Consider the following 23,497-nt stretch of genomic DNA (forward strand, 5'->3'; position numbering starts at 1 on the left):
ATTTATTTATCCATTTAATTATAGTCAAGGCAGCTTTGATCCTCCATACTTAAAAGAAACTCCACTGAAAAAGCATCATATGATGATTTCTGTATTTTGAAAGTTACATATCAATGGACAAATGAAACAAATACCAAAATATAGTTTTTCGGTGGAGTTTTCCTAACCTGCTATGAAAAGTAAAATCTGATGTTAATTTGAATAAATCTGGATCCCTTCTATCCATGACCCTCCAAGCTTTTCCTAACCGTAACCTGATTCTCTTAACCTGGTACGTTAATTCTCATCACCTGCTGCGTAAATTCTCCTAATATTCTATGTAAAGATAAATCTGACATCAATTTGACAAAAGCTGGATCCCTTCTAGCCATGACCCTTCAAGCTTTTAAATCAACGTCCGGTTTCATCACTATTTTTGAAGTTCACTTTCAACAAGTGGACGAGAGAGAGAGGAAGAGCTGTGGTCGTCTAACTTGAAGTGTTTGTTATATCGAGATGTTGATTGTATAATCGCTTGAATTATATCGAACACCCAGGGCGATTTCGGTGGGTTTTAATCGGTTGATGTCAATATGACAATTGCACTTTATCTGTAAAACTAGTGCTTTTAAATGAAAGTGAAGTACAGCATCGAGTGTGTCTCTGCTAGACCGCTGAGGAGGTTTGCCAAGCGGCGTGGGTCAAGAACCATGCCCGAACTTTCCAAGATGAGGAAGCCTGACGTCAAAGTTGTCATTCTGGGCGACATGAACGTTGGGAAGACCTCGCTGCTTCACAGGTACACGGAGAAGAAATTTAAAGACACCATCAGCACCGTCGGAGGGGCGTTTTTCCTCAAACAGTGGGGACCCTACAATATCTCAATTTGGGACACTGCTGGTAAGGTGTTCAATATTGACTGTTATGAGTAAGGGCTCATTTAGTAGGCTACACTGATTTTTAAATGTTTGGAAGTTCGGTGACTATAGTTCGGTGGAGATCAGTTTCCTCAATGTTTGATCTCCACCGCCTGTTTAGAGAACCTCTACACATTTAAAAATCGGTGTAGCCTGATATGATTTAATTACGCAAGTCGGTTTAGAACAAATTCTTATTTACAATGACTGCTACCCCAGCCAAACAGGTATGACACTGGGACAATTGTGTGCCTATTTACTCAAAATCACGGTCGGTTTTCATACAGCCTGGAATCGAACCAGGGTCTGTAGTGACTCCTCTACCACTGAGATGCAGTGGTCTTAGCGTGCTGCGCCACTTGGGAGCCCCATAGGCTCTTTACAATGGTCAGCTCTGTTGTTGATTTCCAGTGTTGACTTGTGGAGAGCATGTGACTACACCACCTAAGGGTTGCTTGTCCTGCCCTTTCATGACTGAGTGTTAGATTAGTGATCTGGTTTACCAGTTTAAATAAACTACTGAACAAGAACCACAATGTCAGACAAGTTGATGCCTGTTACGTTTTGACTAGATCATATTGTGCAGAGTCAATAAAATTGCCTTGAAATCATGGCTAATTCATCCATACCCCAAAACCCATATCATGTTGCAGTTGGCAATGTGGATGAGGTTATAGCACATGATTTTATATAGTACTAAAATGTTATCTGATGCTCAAGGACAGTAACATTGCATTTTATATTGCTACATTCATGAAAGGTTAGGCTATATCATTCAAGATCTGGTGTTAGGCATTGGGCTTGGTGTTGCCAGAAGATACCGACCCTACCATTACACTTGTTTACACTGAGCTACACTAGGGTCAGATGGCAGTCATGGTTACATTAAGACACTGGTGCCGGAGCGAGTTATGGGTTGGAATACCTACCTCAATGCAGCGATGGGATATGCCACTGTACTCCAAATGTTCCTTATCCGCACTGATACATAGATTTGAAATACTGCTTGTTTTAAAGGAGAACTGACCTTTTCGTCGTCATGCTACAAGACATGACCAAACATCTCAATCCAAAATCATTGACATTAATATAGAGTTTGTTCCCCCCCCCCCTTTGCTGCAATAACAGCCTCCACTCTTCTGGGAAGGCTTTCCGCTAGATGTTGGAACATTTTTATGGGTACTTGCTTCTAGAGGTCGACCGATTAATCGGAATGGCCAATTTAATTAGGGTCGATTTCAAGTTTTCATAACAATCGGAAATCGGTATTATTGGTCACCGATTTGGCCAATTCTTATTTATTTTTTGAAATGTTTTTTACACCTTTTTAATCTTTATCTAACTAGGCAAGTCAGTTAAGAACACATTCTTATTTACAATGACAGCCTAGGAACGGTGGGTTAACTGCCTTGTTCAGGGGCAGAACGACAGATTTTTACCTTGTCAGCTCGGGGATTCAATCTTGCAACCTTCCAGTTACTAGTCCAACGCTCTAACCACCTGCCTCTCATTGCACTCCACGAGGAGCCTGCCTGTTACGCGAATGCAGTAAGCCAAGGTAAGTTGCTAGCTAGCATTAAACTTATCTTATAAAAAACAATCAATCAATCATAATCACTAGTCTACACATGGTTGATATTACTAGTTTATCTAGCGTGTCCTGCGTTGCATATAATCGATGCGGTGCGTATTCATGAAAAAGGACTGTCCTTGCTCCAATGTGTACCTAACCATAAACATCAATGCCTTTCTTAAAATCAATACACAAGTATATATTTTTAAACCTGCATATTTAGCTAAAAGCAATCCAGGTTAGCAGGCAATTTTAACCAGGTGAATTTGTCACTTCTTTTGCGTTCATTGACTGCCACGTTGAAAGTCTGAGCTCTTCAGTAAAGCAATTCTACTGCCAGTGTTTGTCTATGGAGATTGCATGGCTTTTTGCTCGATCTTATACACTTATCTGCAAAAGGTGTGGCTGAAATAGCCGAAACGACTCATTTTGAAGGGGTGTCCACATACTTTTGTGTGAATACATTTAGTAGCTAGCAGTAGCCACCTTTGCCATTTTGGAATGACAGTGTCAGCCAATCAGCTCCTTTTTGTTGGTCAACATGTCATTTGCTAATGGCTGATATGCCTACTGCTGCCTGGCATGAGGACAAAAAGGTCAACTGGAACTATTTTAATCTTCTCTATAGAGCAGTGTGGATCAAGGTCAAATGTGTAGTACAGTGGCATATCCCATCCCTGCATTGAGGTACGTTTTCCAAGCCATATCACACGCCGGCTCCACGGTTTCTTAATGTAGGTTAACCATGTTTACCTTCCGACCTCAGTGTAAACAAGCGTAATGGTAGGGTCGGCGTCTTCTGGAAAGGCTGGGGGCAATGCCTAACAGCCAACACTACTGATTTTGCATGATTTTTACCAAATGTACAAAATCAAGGCCCAGTTGATATAAAGAGACAAAATGCAACAAATAAAGACAACATTTTGTAATGATGACAATCTGTTTATTCCTGTGTTACCCAATCAGACTGCCATCTCAGGGTTACCCAATGACATTTGCGCAAGTCTAGGTGGTGCACGTAATGCAATATGCAATGGTGACTTAATTACAATATTGAATTCACCAGAGTTTCATTGAATGATGTTTTGGTTGTTTAGATCTGAAATTTTTAAAAGACACAGACCTGAACTCCACATTCAGTGTTTTTGAAAGCCCCCAGGCTCTCATCATAGGTTGTAACCTGTAAATAATGACAGGAATTGGTTATCTGTATCACATTGGAACTTTCTGATATTCTATAATAAAAGGGGAGATGTGATGTCTGGATATATGACCTACATTTTGACCATCCTGGGCTCATATTTACCAAGAGTCGGTGTACTTTTATTTGGCCTATTTAGCGATTTCTTTACGAACCCAAGACAAAAATAGACCATGATTTGGGCGATTTTCTAGAAAAGTAATCCTTAGAATGGTCCTTTTTGTAGGAAGGATTCTTGACTTATATTTGACATTTGTATCTAAATCTATAATTGAGAAAATATTTATCAAATTTGGCAAATTTATGACATTTTGGGCTTACCCAAGCCTCTAAGACTCGGTAATGTTTCATCTAAGTGCTACAAAGCCCGAATTGGTGTCATATGACGCTTTACCGCTTGCTCTGTAATATGAGGAGTATTTTGATTAAAGTAATATTTGGTTTTGCATTCATTTGTGAATATTGAGAACAACAATTTTGATTCTGCAAAAGTTTCATGCTACTGTTGAACAAAATATACTCTCTGGTGCATATCAATGTTCCAAAGTGGGACCTCTGCTACTTTCTGAAGTTATGGCCCTTTTTACTGAGAAATGGCACAGTAGGCAATGTAACCAATCACAGGCCTCTTTATACTTGTATCAATGTACATTCTGCAAATCACTAGCAGAGGGTGACCACTTTGAATCCATTTTCATTTTGTTTGTAATTCTTCCAAATTTTGATTAGCTCTAAAAGTAGACTTATGCACTTATAATTCACGGCAGCTAAAAGAAAGGTGACTTGGTCATATGACACTACAATGGGATAAAAGGACTATTAGCAACATGAATTTGGTCAACTTACCGCAAGAAACTGGTGACAAAATGCTCAAATGAGTGTTTAATTTACTTTCACAGCATTGTCAGAAGTTGTATGGGACTTAGGCCTAACTCCAGTCAAGTGACTGTCTGATGTTGGTTTAGAAAGGTAGAGAAACCACTGAAGCACAAACACTATTTCCCATCCCTGCTCCATATCCCCATGACCTCTGCAGGATGCTTTTGTCTTTAGTCACTCACTGGGTTAGGGCTAGGGCTAGGCTTACAGTGAAGGGCTTCGCTTTTTGACTCCGTCACAGTGCTGTGTCCACGTGAGGTTAAAATAGGAAGTTGATCTAGTTATATGATTGTGCAATTAAGGCATAAACTGTTTGGGAGTGGATGATTGACAGAAAATAGTAGGGCTCAGAGATGTTGTAACTTTCCCCAATTCTCTGGCCATGTAGGGTGTTCAACCATAAAATGCTTATTTCATTCAATGTTTATTGAGATATGTTCATTCAATAGAGAATTGCATCAGCAATACAATAGATAGGGTATGGACTATCTCGCAAACAATTTCAAAGATTTTGCTGAGTTAGTTCATATAAGAAAATTGGTCAATTGAAAAACTCATTAGGCCCTAATCTATGGATTTCACATGACTGGGCAGGGGTGCACTGGTCAGCCAGGCCCACCCACTGGGGCGCCAGGCCCAGTTTCCCCTTAAAAGGGCATTATTACAGACAGAAATACTACTCCCAAATTCTCTAAAACAACGGATGGATTATCTTGACAATGGAGAAATGCTCACTAACAGGGATGCAAACACATTTGGGCACAACATTTTTGGCTCTTTTTTTGCTAATGGAACTTAAAAAAAAAAAAATTCAGCTCATGAAACATGTGACCAACACTACATGTTGCATTTATTTTTGTTCAGTATAGTTCAGACAATATGGAGGTTTTTACTCAAAATTTAGCATGATTATAGTGAATATAGAATGTCATTATGGTCTAAAAGTGGTCGCGGCTTAATCAAACTGTCACTGCTCCATGGTCAGAACGGCACTTCAAACGTCAACTGCCAAGCAAGCTGGCTTGACACTCCGTAACGTTAGTTTACCAGGCTTTTCGGGCCAACTGGACATTCCTCGCGCCCATCCCGGTCGACTCCTTATCCTCTTCTTGGTTCCAAACTAGATGGCTGTAGTCAGGTGACTTATTGTCAAAAGCAACCCACTTGTAACACAGCCACCTGGTGAAGGCAGTCAATGGCTTAGTGTTCCAAAACTGTTTGCCTGTTTCTAAACTCAGCAACAAAAGAAACATCCCTTTTTCAGGACCCTGTCTTTCAAAGATAATTAGTAAAAATCCAAATAACTTCACAGATCTTCCTCCCATGCTTCTTCAATGAACCAAAAACAATTAATGAACATACACCTGTGGAACGGTCGTTAAGACACTTAACAGCTTACAGACGGTAGGCAATTAAGGTCACAGTTATGAAAACGTAGGACACTAAAGAGGCCTTTCTACTGACTCTGAAAAACACCAAACGAAATATGCCCAGGGTCCCTGCTCATCTGTGCGAACGTGCCTTAGGCATGCTGCAAGGAGGCATGAGGACTGTAGATGTGGCCAGGGCAATAAATTGCAATGTATGTACTGTGAGACGCCTAAGACGGCGCTACAGGGAGACGGGACGGACCGCTGATCGTCCTCACAGTGGCAGACCACGTGTAACAACACTTGCACTGGATCGGTACATCCGAACATCCCCTGTGGGTCAGGTACAGGATGGCAACAACAACTACCCGAGTTACACCAGGAACGCATAATCCCTCCAGTGCTCAGACTGTCCGCAATCAGCTGAGAGAGGCTGGACTGAGGGCTTGTAGGCCTGTTGTAAGGCAGGTCCTCACCAGACATCACCGAAAACATCGCCTATGGGCACAAACCCACCGTTGCTGGACCAGACAGGACTGTCAAAAAGTGCTTTTCACTGACTAGTCTTGGTTTTGTCTCACCAGGGGTGATGGTTGGATTAACGTTTTTTGTCAAAGGAATGAGAATTACACCGAGGCCTGTACTCTGGAGCGGGATCGAGTTGAAGGGTCTGGGGTGGCGTTATGGCATGAACGGACTGAGCTTGTTGTCATTGCAGGCAATTGCAACGCTGTGCGTTACAAGGAAGACCTCCTCCCTCATGTGGTACCGTTCCTGCAGGCTCATCCTGACATGACCCTCCAGCATGACCATGCCACCAGCTATACTGCTTGTTCTGTACGTGATTTCCTGCAAGACAGGAATGCCAGTGTTCTGCCATGGCCAGCGAAGAGCCCGGATCTCAATCCCATTGAGCAATTTTGGAGCATTTTTGGATTGGAGGGTGAGGGCTAGGGCCATTCCCCCCCCCAGAAATGGCAGGGAACTTGCAGGTGCCTTGGTGGAAGAGTGGGGTAACATCTCACAGCAAATATGGTGCAGTCCATGAGGAAATGCACTGCAGTACTTAATGCAGCTGGTGGCCACACCAGAGCTCAACGTTACTTTTGATTTTGACCCCTTTGTTCAAGGACACAATTATTCCATTCATTTTAGTCACATGTCTGTGGAACTGGTTCAGTTTGTCGCAGTCTTTGATTCTTGTTATGTTCATACAAATATTTACACATGTTAAGTTTGCTGAAAATAAGCGCAGTTGACAGTGCGAGGACATTTCTTTTTTGCTCTGTGTGTGTGTATATCCAAACTAAGGCTGAATTTCATTATCTACTCTCCCTGACATTTTTTGTTTCAGTTTGCATTGTTAATTTCTTGTGTATCAAGTTGATTTTGATTGGTCCAAAGTGCGGAAATACCTCAATGTTACTAACGCCGAAATATGAGGAGATGCAACCAAGAGCTGTGTAGTCTACACTAGTAACGATCACAACAAACTAACGCCCTTATTTAATCAACACTTTTGTACAATCTAATGATTAATTGTATGTGATTCATAATAATATAGGCTAAAGAAATAGATTCAGACATTAATTTAGTGGCATGCTCTTGAATTTACCCGCGTTTCACTCCATTTTAGAACGGTGCGTGAATTCCGTACAGCATGGTATACCCAGACTGGTGAAACGGCTTTGATTCTGCAATCATTGAAAACAAGGAATGAATGTCAGCCAAGTCTATGATACCACAAACCAAACAAATGAAATGGGAACATCACCAAGATTGGTTCCTTCTCTGTGTACCCAATGGGAGTTCCTACTGTGACTTAATTATAATTTTTTTAAGCGGACTCGTTATGACACTTGGAGGGTCTATGTGCAACCTGGACCATGGGCGGTCAGGCCACTCCCATAGATGTAGTGGCTTGGGTGGAGCCATCTTCTGGTTGACCTGGTGCCCAGAACATTATTTCACTTTGGTTTCTACGTCCTGATCCATGTTAGGCCACCAGATGTAAGATCTGGCTAAACTTTTCTTCCGGGAGGCACGTGGGTGAGCCTCGGATCTCATCTATGACTTGTGAACAGCCAGGGGAGGAACAACTTCTCTGTACTGCCAGAGTATGCAGCCATCCTGCACACTCAGCTCAGTATTGTGCTTTGCATAAGGTCTCAGTCTATCATCCTCTGACAGGAGGCCAAAGCTGCAAATCTTTTCACTTGGGCCAGGATAGGATCCCGGGTTGTCCACTGTCTGAACTGTTTGGCATTCACAGGTGAGTTTGACAATCTCTCCATTAGGAAAATTGTCTCTCGAGGCACCACAGTTGTGGCAGACATCTCTGGTAACAGACGGCTGAGCTCGTTTGCATTGTCCTTCCCCGCTCTGTACACAAAGGTGTACTGGTAAGCTGACAGTGTGAGGCACAGCGCTGTATCCTTGCTGAAGCCTTGGGAGGAATGCATCTTGATTCACTGAATAGGCTCATCAGTGGTTTGTGGTCAGTGCATATGGTGAAATGATGACCGTAGAGGTACTGATGAAAGCGTTTCACAGCAAAGACTATGGCCAGACCTTCCTTGTCTTAATGAATAACCCTTCTCAGCACGTGTCTGTGTGCATGATGCAAATCCATCCGTCCATCATCTGATAAGAGTACTGCCCCGATGCTGTAGGGCGGGGCGTTACATGACAGAATTATCTCTTTGTCTTGGTCAAAATGGACCAGCAGTTGTGCTGATTGTAGTAGTGCTTTCGCTTCCTGGAAAGCTTTCTTTTGCGCTCGTCCCCACTATCATTTACGGTCTTTGGCGCAGCTGAAAAAGTAGAGCCAACACTTGACAGCTCAGGGAGTAACTTACCATAGTAGTTCACCATGCCCAAGAATGACCTGCGCTCAGACATGTTCTTGAGATTTTTTTTAGCATCGTTGATTGCGCTGACTTTGTCCTCCACAGGACAGACCCTGCACTGTGATCTTGTGACCTAGGTACACTACCGTTCAAACGTTTGGGGTCACTTAGAAATGTCTGTGTTTTCCATGAAAACATACATGAAATTATTTGCAAAATGAATAGGAAATATAGTCAAGACATTGACAAGGTTTATAAATAATGATTTTTAAGTTAAATTGTCCTTCAAACTTCGCTTTCATCAAAGAATCCTCCATTTGCAGAAATTACAGCCTTGCAGACCTTTGGCATTCTAGTTGTCCATTTGTTGAGGTAATCTGAAGAGATTTCACCCCGTGCTTCCCGACGCACCTCCCACAAATTAGATTGGTTTGATGGGCACTTCTTACGTACCATACGGTCAAGCTACTCTCACAACATCTCAATAGGGTTGAGATCCAGTGACTGTGCTGGCCACTCCATTATAGACACAATACCAGCTGACTGCTTCTTCCCTAAATAGTTATTGCGTAGTTTGGAGCTTCACTTTGGGTCATTGTCCTGTTGTAGGAGGAAATTGTCTCCAATTTAAGTGCCGTCCACAGGGTATGGCATGGTGTTGCAAAATGGAGTGATTTCCTTCTTCAAGATCCATTTTACTCTGTACAAATCTCCCACTTCACCACCATCAAATCACCCTCCGACCATCACATTGCCTCTACTATGCTTGACAGCTGACGTCAAGCACTCCTCCAGTATATCTTAATATTTTTCTGCGTCTCACAAATATTCTTCTTTGTGATCCGAACACCTCACCTTAGATTAGTCTTTCCATAACACTTTTTTTCCCCAATCTTCCTCTGTCCAGTGTCTGTTATTTTGCCCATCTTAATCTTTTCTTTTTATTGGCCACTGAGAAATTGCTTTCTTTGCAACTCTACCGAAGAGGCCAGCATCGTGTAGTCTCCTCTTCACTGTTGACGTTGAGACTGGTGTTTTGCAGGTACTATTTAATGAAGCTGCCAGTTGAGGACTTGAGGCGTCTGTTTCTCAAACTAGACACACTAATGTACCTGTCCTCTTGCTCAGTTGTGCACTGTGGCCTCTCACTCCGCTTTCTGTTCTGGTTCGAGACAGTTTGCACTGTTCTGTGAAGGGAGTAGAACACAGCGTTGTGCGAGAGCTTCAGTTTATTGGCAATTTCTCGCATGGAGTAGCCTTCATTTCTCAGAACAAGAATAGTCTGAGATACTCAACTCGTCTAAAGAAGGCCCGTTTTATTGTTTCTGTAATCCGAACAGGTTTTAGCTCTGCTAACATAATTGCAAAAGGGTTTTTTAATGATCAATTAGCCTTTTAAAATGATAAACTTGGATTAGCTAACACAACGTGCCATTGGAACACAGGAGTGATGGTTGCTGATAATGGGCCTCTGTACACCTATGTAGATATTCCATAAATCTGCAGTTTCCAGCTACAATAGTCATTTACAACATTAACAATGTCTACACTGTGTTTCTGACAAATGTGATGTTTTTAATGGACAAATGTGCTTTTCTTTCAAAAACAAGGCCATTTTCTAAGTGATCCTAAACTTTTGAACGGTAGTGTATGTCACACTACTTGGAATGTGCACTTGCAACACTTAAGGCGCAGCCCTGCCTGGGAGAATCTCTAACACCTGGTCCAGATGGCTGTTCTCCTCCTACGTCTCACCTGTAACCAGGATGTCATTCAGGTACGCTGCTACGTGAGGGATCCCATTCCAGATTGTCCTCTGGAAAATGGCTGGATGCCACGCCGAAAACCAAGCGGTTGTACCTGAACAAGCCTTTGTGCGTGTTGTCTGACACACTTGAGTCCTTGTCCAGGAGGAACTGTTGGTAGGCATGACTCATGTCAAGCTTGGAACGTCTTGCCTCCAGCAAGCGTCTCTGTTGATGATGAGTTTGTTGTCCCCACATATACGCAGTGATGTCACTGTTCAGAACGGGAACAATTGGAGCTGCCCAGCGGGAGAACTGAATGGGTTAGTTTCTTGCAGCTGCTCCAACTCCATCCTCCACTTTCTTTTTCATGGCGTAAGGCACTGTCCTGGGTTTGAAAAAGCGAGGCTCTGCCTAGGGATCCATGAACAGCTTAACTGCAGTGTGCCCAGTTCATCTTTAAAAATCTCAGGGTACGTTTGAGTGACATCCTCAGTCGTGTGTGTGTGTGTGTCTCACCCAAGTGCAGTTGTATTTTGGTGAGCCAGTCACACCCTAGTAAACTAAGCCCATTCCTTTTCACCTCCAGAGGCCCCAGCAATGGTATGGTCTCCCTGGTGTTCGTACGCAGTTTGATCCCTGCTGGTGTGAGGGCTCAGGCCTGTTCTGAGCCCCACATTTTGTTTGTAGCTCTCCTCACTGATAAGAGGCAGAGTTCCTCAATCTGCTTTCCATCTCCCACCACTGTAGCATAGATGGGCTCTGCACACGGCTCACTCACATTAAACATGTTGTAGGAACAATGCTCCTCTGTGCTCTCTAGGTGGTGTGCTGCTGACTGCGGCTTCTTAGCTGTGAACTTGCCCTGTCCAGTCTGCCCACCCTCTGGCTTGCTCCTTTGAACATAGTTGTTTGCACGTGTTTCCCCACAACTAACATTCCACTGCTTTTTTCCTGATGCACTGCACCACTTCCTCTGTTAGTAATGCTAAAAATATTCAAAAGGCTAACGGCCATCTCATCCCTTCAGATATTTCTAAGGCTGTGTATTTCAGTGTGGCTTCCGCCACCAAACGGCACTCTATGCCGTCCTCATTAATGCCACAGACTGATCTGTCACGGAGCATGTTCTCAAACACCGCCCCAAACTCAATATTCAGAGTTCATGTAATTCAGCAACAAAGTTAGCAACAGACTGACCTGTTTTCCGTAAATGGCAGTTAAACTTGAAACTCTGGACAATCACCGCCGGCTTCGGATTTTGTTGAGTCTGAACTAAAGCAACTAGATCCATAAAAGGAATGTCCCCATAGTGTAGCCAAATTCCTCATAAGCTTGTAGGTTTTAGCCCCACACACTCCAGAGGATAGAGCGCTGTTTAGCCTCACTTATTTTTTATTTCACCTTTATTTAACCAGGTCGGCTAGTTGAGAACAAGTTCTCATTTACAACTGCGACCTGGCCAAGATAAAGCATAGCAGTGTGAACAGACAACACAGTTACACATGGAGTAAACAATAAACAAGTCAATAACAAAGTAGAAAAAAATAAGTCTATATACATTGTGTGCAAAAGGGATGAGGAGGTAGGCGAATAATTACAATTTTGCAGATTAACACTGGAGTGATAAATGATCAGATGGTCATGTACAGGTAGAGATACTGGTGTGCAAAAGAGCAGAAAAGTAAATAAATAAAAACAGTATGGGGATGAGGTAGGTCAATTGGGTGGGCTATTTACCGACTATGTACAGCTGCAGCGATCGGTTAGCTGCTCAGATAGCAGATGTTAGAAGTTGGAGACTTTTATCTCCCTCACCAACTTCAGCAAAAAAAATTTGCAATTCGTCCCAGTCACAGGCAGCAGAGAACTGGAAGGAAAGGTGGCCAAATGGAGGTAGTCATCTGTAATTCCATTTGCCAAAACTGTCCCATCCTTTCCACATATTCCATCCAGTCCTTTTTCTCTTCCACAAACTCAGTGATGGTCCCAAACATTGCCATTATAATGCCAACGTTGGAGATTAAAAAAAAATGTTTCCCCTCGTTAGCGATTTTTCACTTGCTGCTGATTGTCACGGTTGGCGTTTCCCTCCAGCGGCATCTGCTTTCCGTCGCTCATTAAACTAACTAGCTAGCTAACTGACTACCTCCACTGTTTCTTAGCTAGCTAACTGACTACCTCCACTGTTTCTTAGCTAGCTTGCACATCGCCCTGTACATGCTGATCCTTGTCGCCAAAAAGATGTAGTAACACAGTGGTCTAAGGCAGTGCTAGAGGCATCACTACAGACCCTTGTTCAATCCCGGCTTGTATCACAACCGGTCGTGATCGGGAGTTCCAAAGGGCGGTGCACAATTGGCTCAGTGTCGTCCGAGTTAGGGGAGGGTATGGCCAGGGTAGGTAGTCATTGTAAATAAGAATTTGTTCTTAATTGACTTGCCTAGTTAAATAACTTGACAAGGAAGGCCCACACGCATTCCTATATTACTTTCATCCTAAAAAATAAAAGGTGTACAAATGCAGAAAAGCGATACAGCCCACTCCACGTGTGATAGTCTCCTTGTACAGATCCGACTCTGGGTGATGACCTCAGAGGAAAGGTCACGGCCAATTCCAATAATAACGATGCACACATGATTAGCACTCATACTACTATACTGCTGGTAAGTACAATACATATTCAATGTAATTATTTATATAGTGTCCACACTAACACATTACCTGTACATGCTGTTGGGCCTCTTGACGGTAGGATGTGGAGCTGGCGTAGCCACAGGAAAGTGATTACCGTTTTGCTGTGCCGGTAGGTTCTGTCGCTTGTATTTTCTACCTGTTGACTCAGTGCATCACATGCAATATGTAAACAATAGCTGAATGTAACCGCATTCTGGCTAGTAGAGGTCATGAGAGGAAACTTTCCTGATCCAAACACTCGTTTCTGCCTGACGTAGAATTCTATGCCATTCAACATCGCTTCTTCAGGTGGCAGTAGCCTCTGGGCTCGTAAACAACCACACGTTACGCTTTTCAGGGGAAATGGAAGACAGAACCTGTGATATGACTTTGTTTTTTGATGTAAACAAGGACACACTCTATTTTAACTGGATTGTTTGAGCAGTGCTGAAGAGAATATTCCCGCCTTTTCATTCTAATTATTTTTTTGTTCTCGTCAAGACCACAATGTGGGGAATCTAGTTTCAGGCGTTTCTTTCAAGCTATGATGGGTTATAGTAGTATTTATAATAAACCAACAATTACAATCCCGGAAATGTACCCCTCTACTTGGTTCAACTTCCTGTAGAAGATACACAGCCAGTCGCCTGACAGGGAGGCGACTGTAGCGGGTCAGGGTGACTGCATATGCTTCAACCTCCCACTCACCCATAACCCACTCACTGGACCTAATATAACCCTGCTTGATCATGCTGTACAGACACACCAAGGGGGAGGGATGTGATCAGCACTTGTTATCCTGATTGGCCCTCCTCCCAGCAGATGTATTGTCTTCTGTTTATTACCCTGCTTCATACTGTCTGTTTCTGAGCAGAATGGGACCCTAGCCCCACTGCCCCGCACTGACATTTTACCCTGGAGAAAGTTCTTTCAAACAACAATCTTCCCCTCCCCTAACTCTGTTGATCCTAGGGATTTGTCTCTGTCAGCATACTCTATTTCAGCTCAGTTGGCTCTCCTTATTTGTTGGGTTTTTATGTCAGGCAGGCTACTCCTGGATACTCAGGCCTAAGGTTGAATTACTGTACATACTGTATCTTACAACCTGTGAAACACTTCATTTGGACCTTGTTCAAAGGCTCCCTGGATTTTTGCACGTATTTTGGCTGTGACCGTGAAGTGTTCAGAACAAAGTCTCCAAGATCAAACTTGACTTAAACACACACTGAAGAGCTCTTGCATATTTCTACAACAATGTTTGCATTTTGTTTTTCAGCTATTCTCTTGCTCTCTCTCGCTACCTGTAGTTTGCCCATTATATTAAGCTTGTGAATTTGTCTGTGGTCGTTTTTGCCTTTACTTGACATTCATTGGTCTATATTAGAACACAATCATGTTTATGTTTTGACTCTTGTGTATGCAACTACTCCTATGTGCTTAACGTGTTCTGATCATTCTTTCTGGTGTGTCCCCCAGGTCGAGAGCAGTTCCACGGGCTGGGCTCCATGTACTGCCGGGGCGCTGCTGCTGTCATCCTCACCTACGACGTGACCAACTGGCAGAGTCTGGCTGAGCTGGAGGAGCGCTTCCTGTCCCTGACCGACACTGCCAATCACGACTGCATTTACGCCATCGTGGGCAACAAGGCTGACCTCACAGACCTCCAGGCACAGGTGGGAGCCACCCAAGACTGCCTAACCGAGGACCAGGGAGAGGAGGACGGGGAGAGGCCCAGAGTGCCTTCTGCCTGCCCCACCCCTCCAGCCTCTCCCGTCTCCCTGTCGGGGGTGTCGGTCAACAAGCAGGTGAGCCGGGAGGATGCAGTGGCGTTGTATGGGAGGATCCTGAGATACAAGGGTATGGAGGAGACTAACAGCCTGCCTGCTGACAAGATGTGCTTTGAGACCAGTGCTAAGACGGGCTACAACGTGGACCCTCTGTTTGAGGCTCTGTTTGACATGGTGCTGCCCTCCATCATCAGGAAGAGGACTGAGAGGGAGGGATCACCCACCGTGGACCTGGATGAGTGCAGCGGGGCAGGGAAACGGCCAAGGGCCGCCTGCTGCTAGGGACTACCGAGTTTTAGACTGATCGTAAAGAGGAGTTTTCATGCCATCTCCATGTTGCTCTCCCAAGAGATTCTAAGATTTGTCAGCATTGACCGATTTTTGATACACATACTTTCAAGCAATCAAACATTTATTCTTCCAATGAGATGCCAAGGATTGTTATGGAGTTGGACTTCTGAGGCTCTGATGTGCATGTAATTGAGTTCTGGCCAAAATGGTGTGTTTGTAAATGGACTGTTTAGAAATCAATCACAGATGATAATTTTCTTGAATGAGAATGTCACATGCCTTTTTGTTCAACAGCACAAATTGTTTGACTACCAGGGTGGGCACATTTGAATTGTGTCAAATTAATCTTATTGTAAGGATGTTTTTAAATGTTTGTTTAACAATCAGCTTTGTTTGCATTTGTACGTTCTGTTGCATGTTAATTTTTATTACATTCTTTTTCATTTGCACCTGATCTACACTGGACAATGTGCATTTATATGGAAGACATTTTAAACGTGCTTGATATTTTCAAAGATGATACGCTAATAAAGATTCTTATTTTGAAATTGTGATGTAGTTTGAGCTGAGGTGTGAACGTCAATGCAAATTCAACAAACAACCATTTATTTTAGTTATGACACCATTACAATACATTTCTATGGATTCATAGCTCCTAATGGTATTCAACATAATTACATTGAACGAATGGCCAAATAAAGCCGTTCATCTGAAGTGGCTGGAAATGTACAATATAAAACTGGTGTTATTTTAATGGCAAATTCAACAGACTTCCTAGGACCTAGAATGTGATAAACAAATACATGCTCTGGAGGGATCGCTGACCAGATTTTGTTCAACCAGTCCTTGTAGCTTAGACTTTGGACACAGTTGTTTGCATTTCTGTGCTGGCTTGATTCCAGCAGAGACTGAGCTGACTGTTTCATAAGAACAATGTGTCATTGGGTAAAAAACAAACGTTTTTAGTTATGAGTGAATTAAGTTCATTCAGCAGATATAAATATAAAGTAAATCAGTGCATTTTGTGATCAAAGCAATTTGAATGTCACGTTCGGGTAAGAGCTGTAAAATATATTGATATAGCGAACAAACTGAGGCAACGGTTTGCACAGTGGCTCTTGTGTTATGTGCGAACACAATGTAAAGCAGAATAATACTGAATGTTAAGAGCTAAAACCTCAACCAAACCTAATTTACAATTGGTTGAGGGTCACTATTACTGAAGTGGCATTAGCACTTATACCTGAATAATAAAACAAACTAACATTTTTTTGAATAACTGAAGCGGTACACACCAATCAATTTGATAACTGAAGCGGTGCACACCAATCAATTTGATAACTGAAGCGGTGCGTACACACACACACGGGCATCTTTGGTTGTTTCAGCTGTATGTTCTTGGTATGGTCAGTTAAACATATTTGGTGTATAATTATAGCTGAGGTAATAAGTTAGAGCACCATATCAAATAGGACAAACAATTAAGCATTTACATGTATATTTCATATCGCTGACTTTATGGCAGGGATTTATTTCTTAACACAGCATACTTGCTCTCCAATAAGAATTGGGGAGGGTAAGCTAAACCTAGATCTGTGCCTAAGACCAAAGGCAATAACTACCTGAATTGTGTTTGGCAGGGGGGTATGGTCACAGGAAATTACATCACAGGGTCAACGAAGAGGGTGAACAGATCACAGGTTCTTCATGCAGACCTGACAACGGCTGATGCGTGAGAGGAGCTGGCCTGCTTTCAGGGTCTCTGAGGCAGGTTCTGCATGGAAGGACTGTTCGATGGAGGTGAGCCAGAAGCTGTGTTTGTTGGCGAAGTAGTGGCAGGTGCCCTTGGCCCCGTTACACTCGATGAAGGGCGTGGTACGGAAGTCCTCCAGACAGGAACCAGGAGACGACAGAGACTGACCCCCACCCTCGTCACCTGCTGCCGTGTGCTGGGGGGGAGGGGTAAGAGGTTGTATGAACACTGATACGAACGTCTTATTCAACATCCTACCTATGGCATTTATATTCCCTGACGTGAAAGAACTGAACAGATTAAAGCAAATTCCCAGTAGGCTTCAATCATATGGCTTTCACCTGTCCTGCGTTTTCAGATCAGTAGAGATGAAGAATGGGAGACAAGGAGAGGAGGGCACTTCAGATCGTGTAGAAAAGGAAGCAAAGCGACTCACCATGAGGAAGGAGTAGCCAATCCACAAGCTGCGCCAGCCAGCAGGGCATTGTGGGATGGTAATATCCTGGCTGTGCACGGCGATGGCGACGGACGGAGCTTCGCACACAGAGCAGCGGCTGATGTAGGGTTTGATATCACCTTCCTCCACGGGCATCATGGGAAGGGGCGCGGTGGTGGACAGCCAATAGGATTTGTCGTTGCGGCTGGCGTAGTAGCAGACGTCTCCGGGGTTGCAGTACAGGAAGGGCATGGTGTTGAAACGAGGGAGGCAGGAGCCCGCCAGACCTGGGATCAACAGATCAATTCAATCAACCAATCAATCAATTGACCAATAAATGTAATCATATAAAATGATGACACTGACGCTACAGCCACTACAGGCAAACTTGAGACATCCTTACTTGTTCTATCTGCCAATCCAATTCAATCTGAATAGACATGAGTATAACCCAATAATCATGTGGTGTTTATGTGAATTTCCTGTCTTTTAGTTTTTCTTATCACTTTCTCACCTAGGTCCTGGTTGTGGGCCTTCTCCTGGCCCTCGAAGTACAGCAGACTGTAGCCGTCCCACAGCTTCGACATGCCCACGGGGCACATGGGGGTCTGCTCTGATTGGCTGTGCTTCACCAGCAGGTATCCCACGCTCACACTGCGGCCCGGCATGCCATGCAACCCTGTAGTTCCTGGGTTACCATGGTTACCTAGGGGTCAGAGAGAGAGAGAGAGAGAGGTTCAAATGCATCTGTGCGTAATATATAAAATATGTGCAATGTTTTTGTCTGTTTTCTTTTCTAAATGTTAGTGTGGTTAAAATGTATTTACATTAAAAACACAACATTTCCGGGTCTAATAAATCACACCACCATAAAAACAGCAAATGGAATACTGGATTTAATTTGTTTCAGATCAGCATCCTAAAATCTCTTTATCAGTAAGCTAATTACAGAACTAATAATCACTACAGACCATGGGTCATTTATCTCATAATACACTAGTGGCTCATTCAGACCAGTAACACTCTTTGATCGAAACCATTTGGGGGAAACCAGCTCCCCATCTCCCTCTCTTAATCCAGGCCTGAGTGCTATAATTCTAATATACCCCGTTGCCCTGGCACACCTGCCATACTGTACCTACCTTCCATGCCCTGCAGACCAAGATGGCCCCTCCCTCCAACATTCCCACGGTACCCAGGGGTACCTGGTCTGCCACCCACCCCTGGCATCCCCTTCTGCCCCTGGGGCCCAAAGTAGCCTGGAGGGGGAGATGGGGAATAGGGGTAAGGAAGTAGGAAAATGGGGGAAAAAAAGGTCAGAGAAAAGATTGCTAATCCCACAGAAGAAACTGTATATAGAACAGTCTATTATATTGACAACAACACAACACTGTAACACATTCTCCTACCTGGATCTCCAGGGGGTCCTTTAGGGCCGCTCTCCCCTCGTACCCCCTCCGGTCCTCGGATACCCTGAGGACCTGGAGCACCCCTCTCTCCTGGCATCCTGGTGGGTAGTGGGGCTGGGCCCTGGTTACCTGGGAATCCTGGATAACCTGCAGGACCAGACCAGGCCACACACAGTTTGTATGTGAGAAACAGGCAACTTTCATGATAATGTATGTGATTTTCAGGTGAATTATAGTGATGTGCAGAGTGATATCAAACAGAGTGAGATGACATCCTTACCTGTGAGTCCAGTACTTCCTTTTGGGCCGGAAGGACCTCGGTCTCCTTGGAAACCAGACCTACCAGGAAATCCCATCATCCCCTGACCTCCCTTCACACCTTTGCAACAAAAGCCATGGCTGTTACTTTTACTGTTTCAGTGAAAGGTCAAACAGCTCAATATTCCCTGTCTGTCAAAAGTGAAACATATAACAAAACATAATTCTGGATTGTATTTTGGAATTTCTCCTCTATACTATAATCTATACTATAATCCTACATTCTTATGAAAAAGGGTTCCAAAAGGATCCTTCGGATTTCCCCATTACAACATGTAGGAATTCCAAAACAGAATCCAGAATGATGTTTTGTTATCCTACGGGGACAGCCAAAGAACCCTTTTAGGTTCTAGATAGCACCTTTTGTTCTAAGAGTATATGATCCGCACCTTTCTTCCCAGACACTCCGCTCTGTCCTTGGTATCCTGATGGTCCCTGATCCCCCTGCTTTCCTTTCAGACCAGGGAATCCAGTGACGCCATACTGGCCAGTTAAACCCTTCTCTCCATATTGAGAGGGCTCACCAGGTAAACCACGGGGCCCAGGGAAACCTGCAAAACAAAACAACCATTATTAGCACACCAAATACACACGCAAAACACTTCACACACTACACATCCCAGAGGATAAAAACTCTGTCCGTTAATCTACTCTAAATCGACACATTCCACTCCGTAATTTTCTTCTCCACCTGGCAGTCCTTTGGGTCCAGGGAAGCCAGGTTCTCCTGACGGGCCGGGTCTGTCTGAGGTGCCCTGTGGCCCTTGGGGGCCCTGAAACCCTGGGGGTCCCACCTGGCCCTGGTCACCTGAGGACAAGAAGAGAAGAGGGAGGTCTTAGACACTATAAAACACAAAATGTCCTCCAAACTTTGTAACAAAAGAATGCAATGTTTCTTTAGGAGCAGTGACGAACCTGGTTGTCCTTGAACTCCCTTCAAACCCAGCGATCCGGGTGTCCCGACCTCGGAGTTGGGTATACCTGTCTCTCCCCTCGCTCCCTTAGCACCGGGGTCACCTGGGGTTCCAAAGTTATCCTGACCTGGAAGTCCAGGGATTCCCTTCTGACCCTTCAGCCCATCCAGTCCGAATATACCCTTTAGTCCCGGGAAACCTGCAGAGAGGAGCAGATCAAACACAGTGTTAAGGCAAAGGTTTTGTGTATGTGCACACCCGTGTGTGTGTGTGTGTGTGTGTGTGTGTGTACCTCTCTGTCCGGGGAAGCCTGGTTGTCCATGTGTGCCTGATTCTCCGGGGACCCCAGGCCATCCCTTCGTACCCTGGCTGCCTGGAAACCCTTGTTGACCATCAGATCCTGGAGACAACAACCACATAGAGTCAGACAGGTAACAGTCAGACACAGGCAATGAATGACACTCATTCTAATAATGTGAGCAACAGGGCAAGAAGTCAAGTCTCTTACCTACAGGTCCTCCTGTGCCAGGTTCACCTGGCACGCCCTTCATGCCCTCAATACCATGGAAACCTCCACCTCCCCTGTCTCCCAGATTCCCAATGTAGCCCTTCTGACCTGTAGGGAGAGACAGAGGGCATCAGGAACACTGTTACCATGGTAACACTTCTCAGAGAGCCTCTTAAGTAGACTAATTTTCTTCATCTGCGCTGATCTGATAACATAGAATAGGTAAAAGCAATATGGTGGAGGCCTACCAGGTATTTGCTCTTACCAGTCCATGCAGATGTAGGATCTTAATTTGACCAGTTTTGTAGCAGGAGTAAAATATAATGATTAGATTATATATACAGTGTCAGTCAAACGTTTGGACACACCTACTCATACAAGGGTTTAACTTTATTTGGACTGTTTTCTACATTTTAGAATAATAGTGAAGACATCAAAACTATGAAATAACACATATGGAATCATGTAGTAACCAAAAACGTGTTAAACAAATCAAAATAGATTTTAGATTCTTCAAAGTAGCCACCCTTTGCCTTGATGACAGCTTTGCACACTCTTGGAATTCTCTCAACCAGCTTCACCTATAATGCTTTTCCATCAGTCTTGAGTTCCTACATATGCTGAGCACTTGTTGGCTGCTTTTCCTCCACTCTGTGGTCCAACTCATCCTAAACCAACTCAATTGGGTTGAAGCCGGCCCGGACAGAGATGGCCGCCTCCATTCGCTTTCTTAGGAAACTATGCAGTATTTTGTTTTTTTTAAGTGTTATTTCTTACATTGGTACCCCAGGTAATCTTAGGTTTTATTACATATAGTCGGGAGGAACTACTGGATATAAGAGCAACGTCAACTCACCATCATTACGACCAGGAATACGACTTTCCCGAACCAGCCCAGTCGCGGACCAGGATGTCTTGCTCCCAGACAGACTAAACAACTTCTTTGCTCGCTTTGAGGACAATACAATGTCACTGACACGGCCAGCTAACAAAACCTGCGGACTCTCCTTCACTACAGCCGACGTAAGTAAAACATTTAAACGTGTTAATCCTTGCAAGGGTGCAGGCCCAGACGGCATCCCCAGCTGCGTCCTCAGAGCATGCGCAGACCAGCTGGCTGGTGTGTTTATGGACATATTCAATCAATTCTTATACCAGTCTGCTGTTCCCACATGCTTCAAGAGGGCCACCATTGTTCCTGATCCCAAAAAAGCTAAGGTAACTGAGCTAAACGACTACCGCCCCGTAGCACTCACTTCTGTCATCATGAAGTGCTTTGAGAGACTCGTCAAGGACCATATCACCTCCACCCTACCTGACACCCTAGACCCACTCCAATTTGCTTACCGCCCCAATAGGTCCACAGACGACGCAATCGCAACCACACTGCACACTGTCCTAACCCATCTGGACAAGAGGAATACCTATGTGAGAATGATGTTCATCGACTACAGCTCAGCATTTAACACCATAGTGCCTTCCAAACTCGTCATCAAGCTCGAGACCCTGGGTCTCGACCCTGCCCTGTGCAACTGGGTACTGGACTTCCTGACGGGCCGCCCCCAGGTGGTGAGGGTAGGTAACAACATCTCCACCCCGCTGATCCTCAACACTGGGGACCCACAAGGGTGCGTTCTGAGCCCTCTCCTGTACTCCCTGTTCACCCACGACTGCATGGCCATGCACACCTCCAACTCAATCATCAAGATTGCAGACGACACTACAGTGGTAGGCTTGATTACCAACAACGACGAGACGGTCTACAGGGAGGAGGATTGGGCCCTCGGACAGTGGTGTCAGGAAAATAACCTCACACTCAATGTCAACAAAACAAAGGAGATGATCGTGGACTTTCGGAAACAGCAGAGGGAGCACCCCCCTATCCACATCGACGGGACAGTAGTGGAGAGGGTAGTAACTGAATTGGTCCACCCACACAGACAGCGTGGTAAAGGAGGCTGAAGAAATTCGGCTTGTCACCAAAAGCACTCACAAACTTTTACATATGCACAATCGAGAGCATCTTGTTGGGCTGTATCACCGCCTGGTACGGCAACTGCTCCGCCCACAACCGGAACGCTCTCAAGAGGGTAGTGAGGTCTGCACAACGCATCACCGGGGGCAAACTACCTGCCTTCCAGGACACCTACACCACCCAGGAAGGCCATAAAGATCATCAAGGACAAAAACCACCCGAGCCACTGCCTGTTCACCCCGCTGTCATCCAGAAGGAGAGGTCAGTACAGGTGCATCAAAGCAGGGACCGAGAGACTGAAAAACAGCTTCTATCTCAAGGCCATCAGACTGTTAAACAGCCACCACTAACATTGAGGGGCTGCTGCTGCCAACATACTGACTCAACTCCAGCCACTTTAATATTGGAAAAATTGATGTTACATTTTTTATCACTAGCCACTTTAAACAATGCCACTTAATATAATGTTAACATACCCTACATTACTCATCTCATATGTATATACTGTACTCGATACCATCTACTGCATCTTGCCTATGCCGTTCTCATTCTTATACTCATTCTTATATCTTTATTTGAGCTGTTCTTGCCATAATATGGACTTGGTCTTTTACCAAATAAGGCTATCTTCTATATATCCCCCTACCTTGTCACAACACAACTGATCGGCTCAAACGCATTAAGAAGGAAAGAAATTCCACAAATGAACTTTAATTGAAAAGTTAATTGAAATGCATTCCAGCTGACTACCTCATGAAGCTGGTTGAGAGAATGCCAAGAGTCTGCAAAGCTGTCATCAAGGCAAAGGGTGGCTACTTTGCAGAATCTCAAATATGAAATATATTTTGATTTGTTATACACTTTCTTGGTTACTACATGATTCCATATGTGTTATTTCAGAGTTTGATGTCTTCACT

At 44.2% G+C, this 23,497-nt stretch overlaps 2 protein-coding genes across 2 annotated transcripts in view; one reads left to right on the top strand and one right to left on the bottom strand.

Annotated features, from left to right (window-relative positions):
- The first annotated feature begins 352 nt into the window (after positions 1 to 352).
- LOC118366788 (ras-related protein Rab-20-like) lies at positions 353 to 15,818 on the top strand. Its single transcript, XM_035749466.2, has 2 exons — positions 353 to 879; positions 14,666 to 15,818. Exons 1-2 carry the CDS (start codon positions 612 to 614, stop codon positions 15,256 to 15,258), a joined length of 861 nt encoding a protein of 286 aa, XP_035605359.1. The 5' UTR covers positions 353 to 611; the 3' UTR covers positions 15,259 to 15,818.
- A 34-nt stretch (positions 15,819 to 15,852) lies between these two features.
- LOC118366618 (collagen alpha-2(IV) chain-like) overlaps positions 15,853 to 23,497 on the bottom strand; it is a 136,930-nt gene continuing 129,285 nt past the window's right edge. The window contains exons 37-47 of the mRNA XM_052493300.1: positions 20,606 to 20,713; positions 20,390 to 20,497; positions 20,099 to 20,296; positions 19,875 to 19,991; positions 19,573 to 19,734; positions 19,146 to 19,244; positions 18,866 to 19,012; positions 18,599 to 18,715; positions 17,971 to 18,162; positions 17,457 to 17,743; positions 15,853 to 17,216 (exon numbers count right to left, since the gene is read on the bottom strand). Of these exons, the coding sequence (XP_052349260.1) occupies positions 16,962 to 17,216; positions 17,457 to 17,743; positions 17,971 to 18,162; positions 18,599 to 18,715; positions 18,866 to 19,012; positions 19,146 to 19,244; positions 19,573 to 19,734; positions 19,875 to 19,991; positions 20,099 to 20,296; positions 20,390 to 20,497; positions 20,606 to 20,713 (1,790 nt within the window). The 3' untranslated portion in view covers positions 15,853 to 16,961. The remainder of the gene's footprint in view (positions 17,217 to 17,456; positions 17,744 to 17,970; positions 18,163 to 18,598; positions 18,716 to 18,865; positions 19,013 to 19,145; positions 19,245 to 19,572; positions 19,735 to 19,874; positions 19,992 to 20,098; positions 20,297 to 20,389; positions 20,498 to 20,605; positions 20,714 to 23,497) is intronic.

Source organism: Oncorhynchus keta, chromosome 34 (genome assembly GCF_023373465.1).
Source record: "Oncorhynchus keta strain PuntledgeMale-10-30-2019 chromosome 34, Oket_V2, whole genome shotgun sequence".
Taxonomy (NCBI): domain Eukaryota; kingdom Metazoa; phylum Chordata; class Actinopteri; order Salmoniformes; family Salmonidae; genus Oncorhynchus; species Oncorhynchus keta.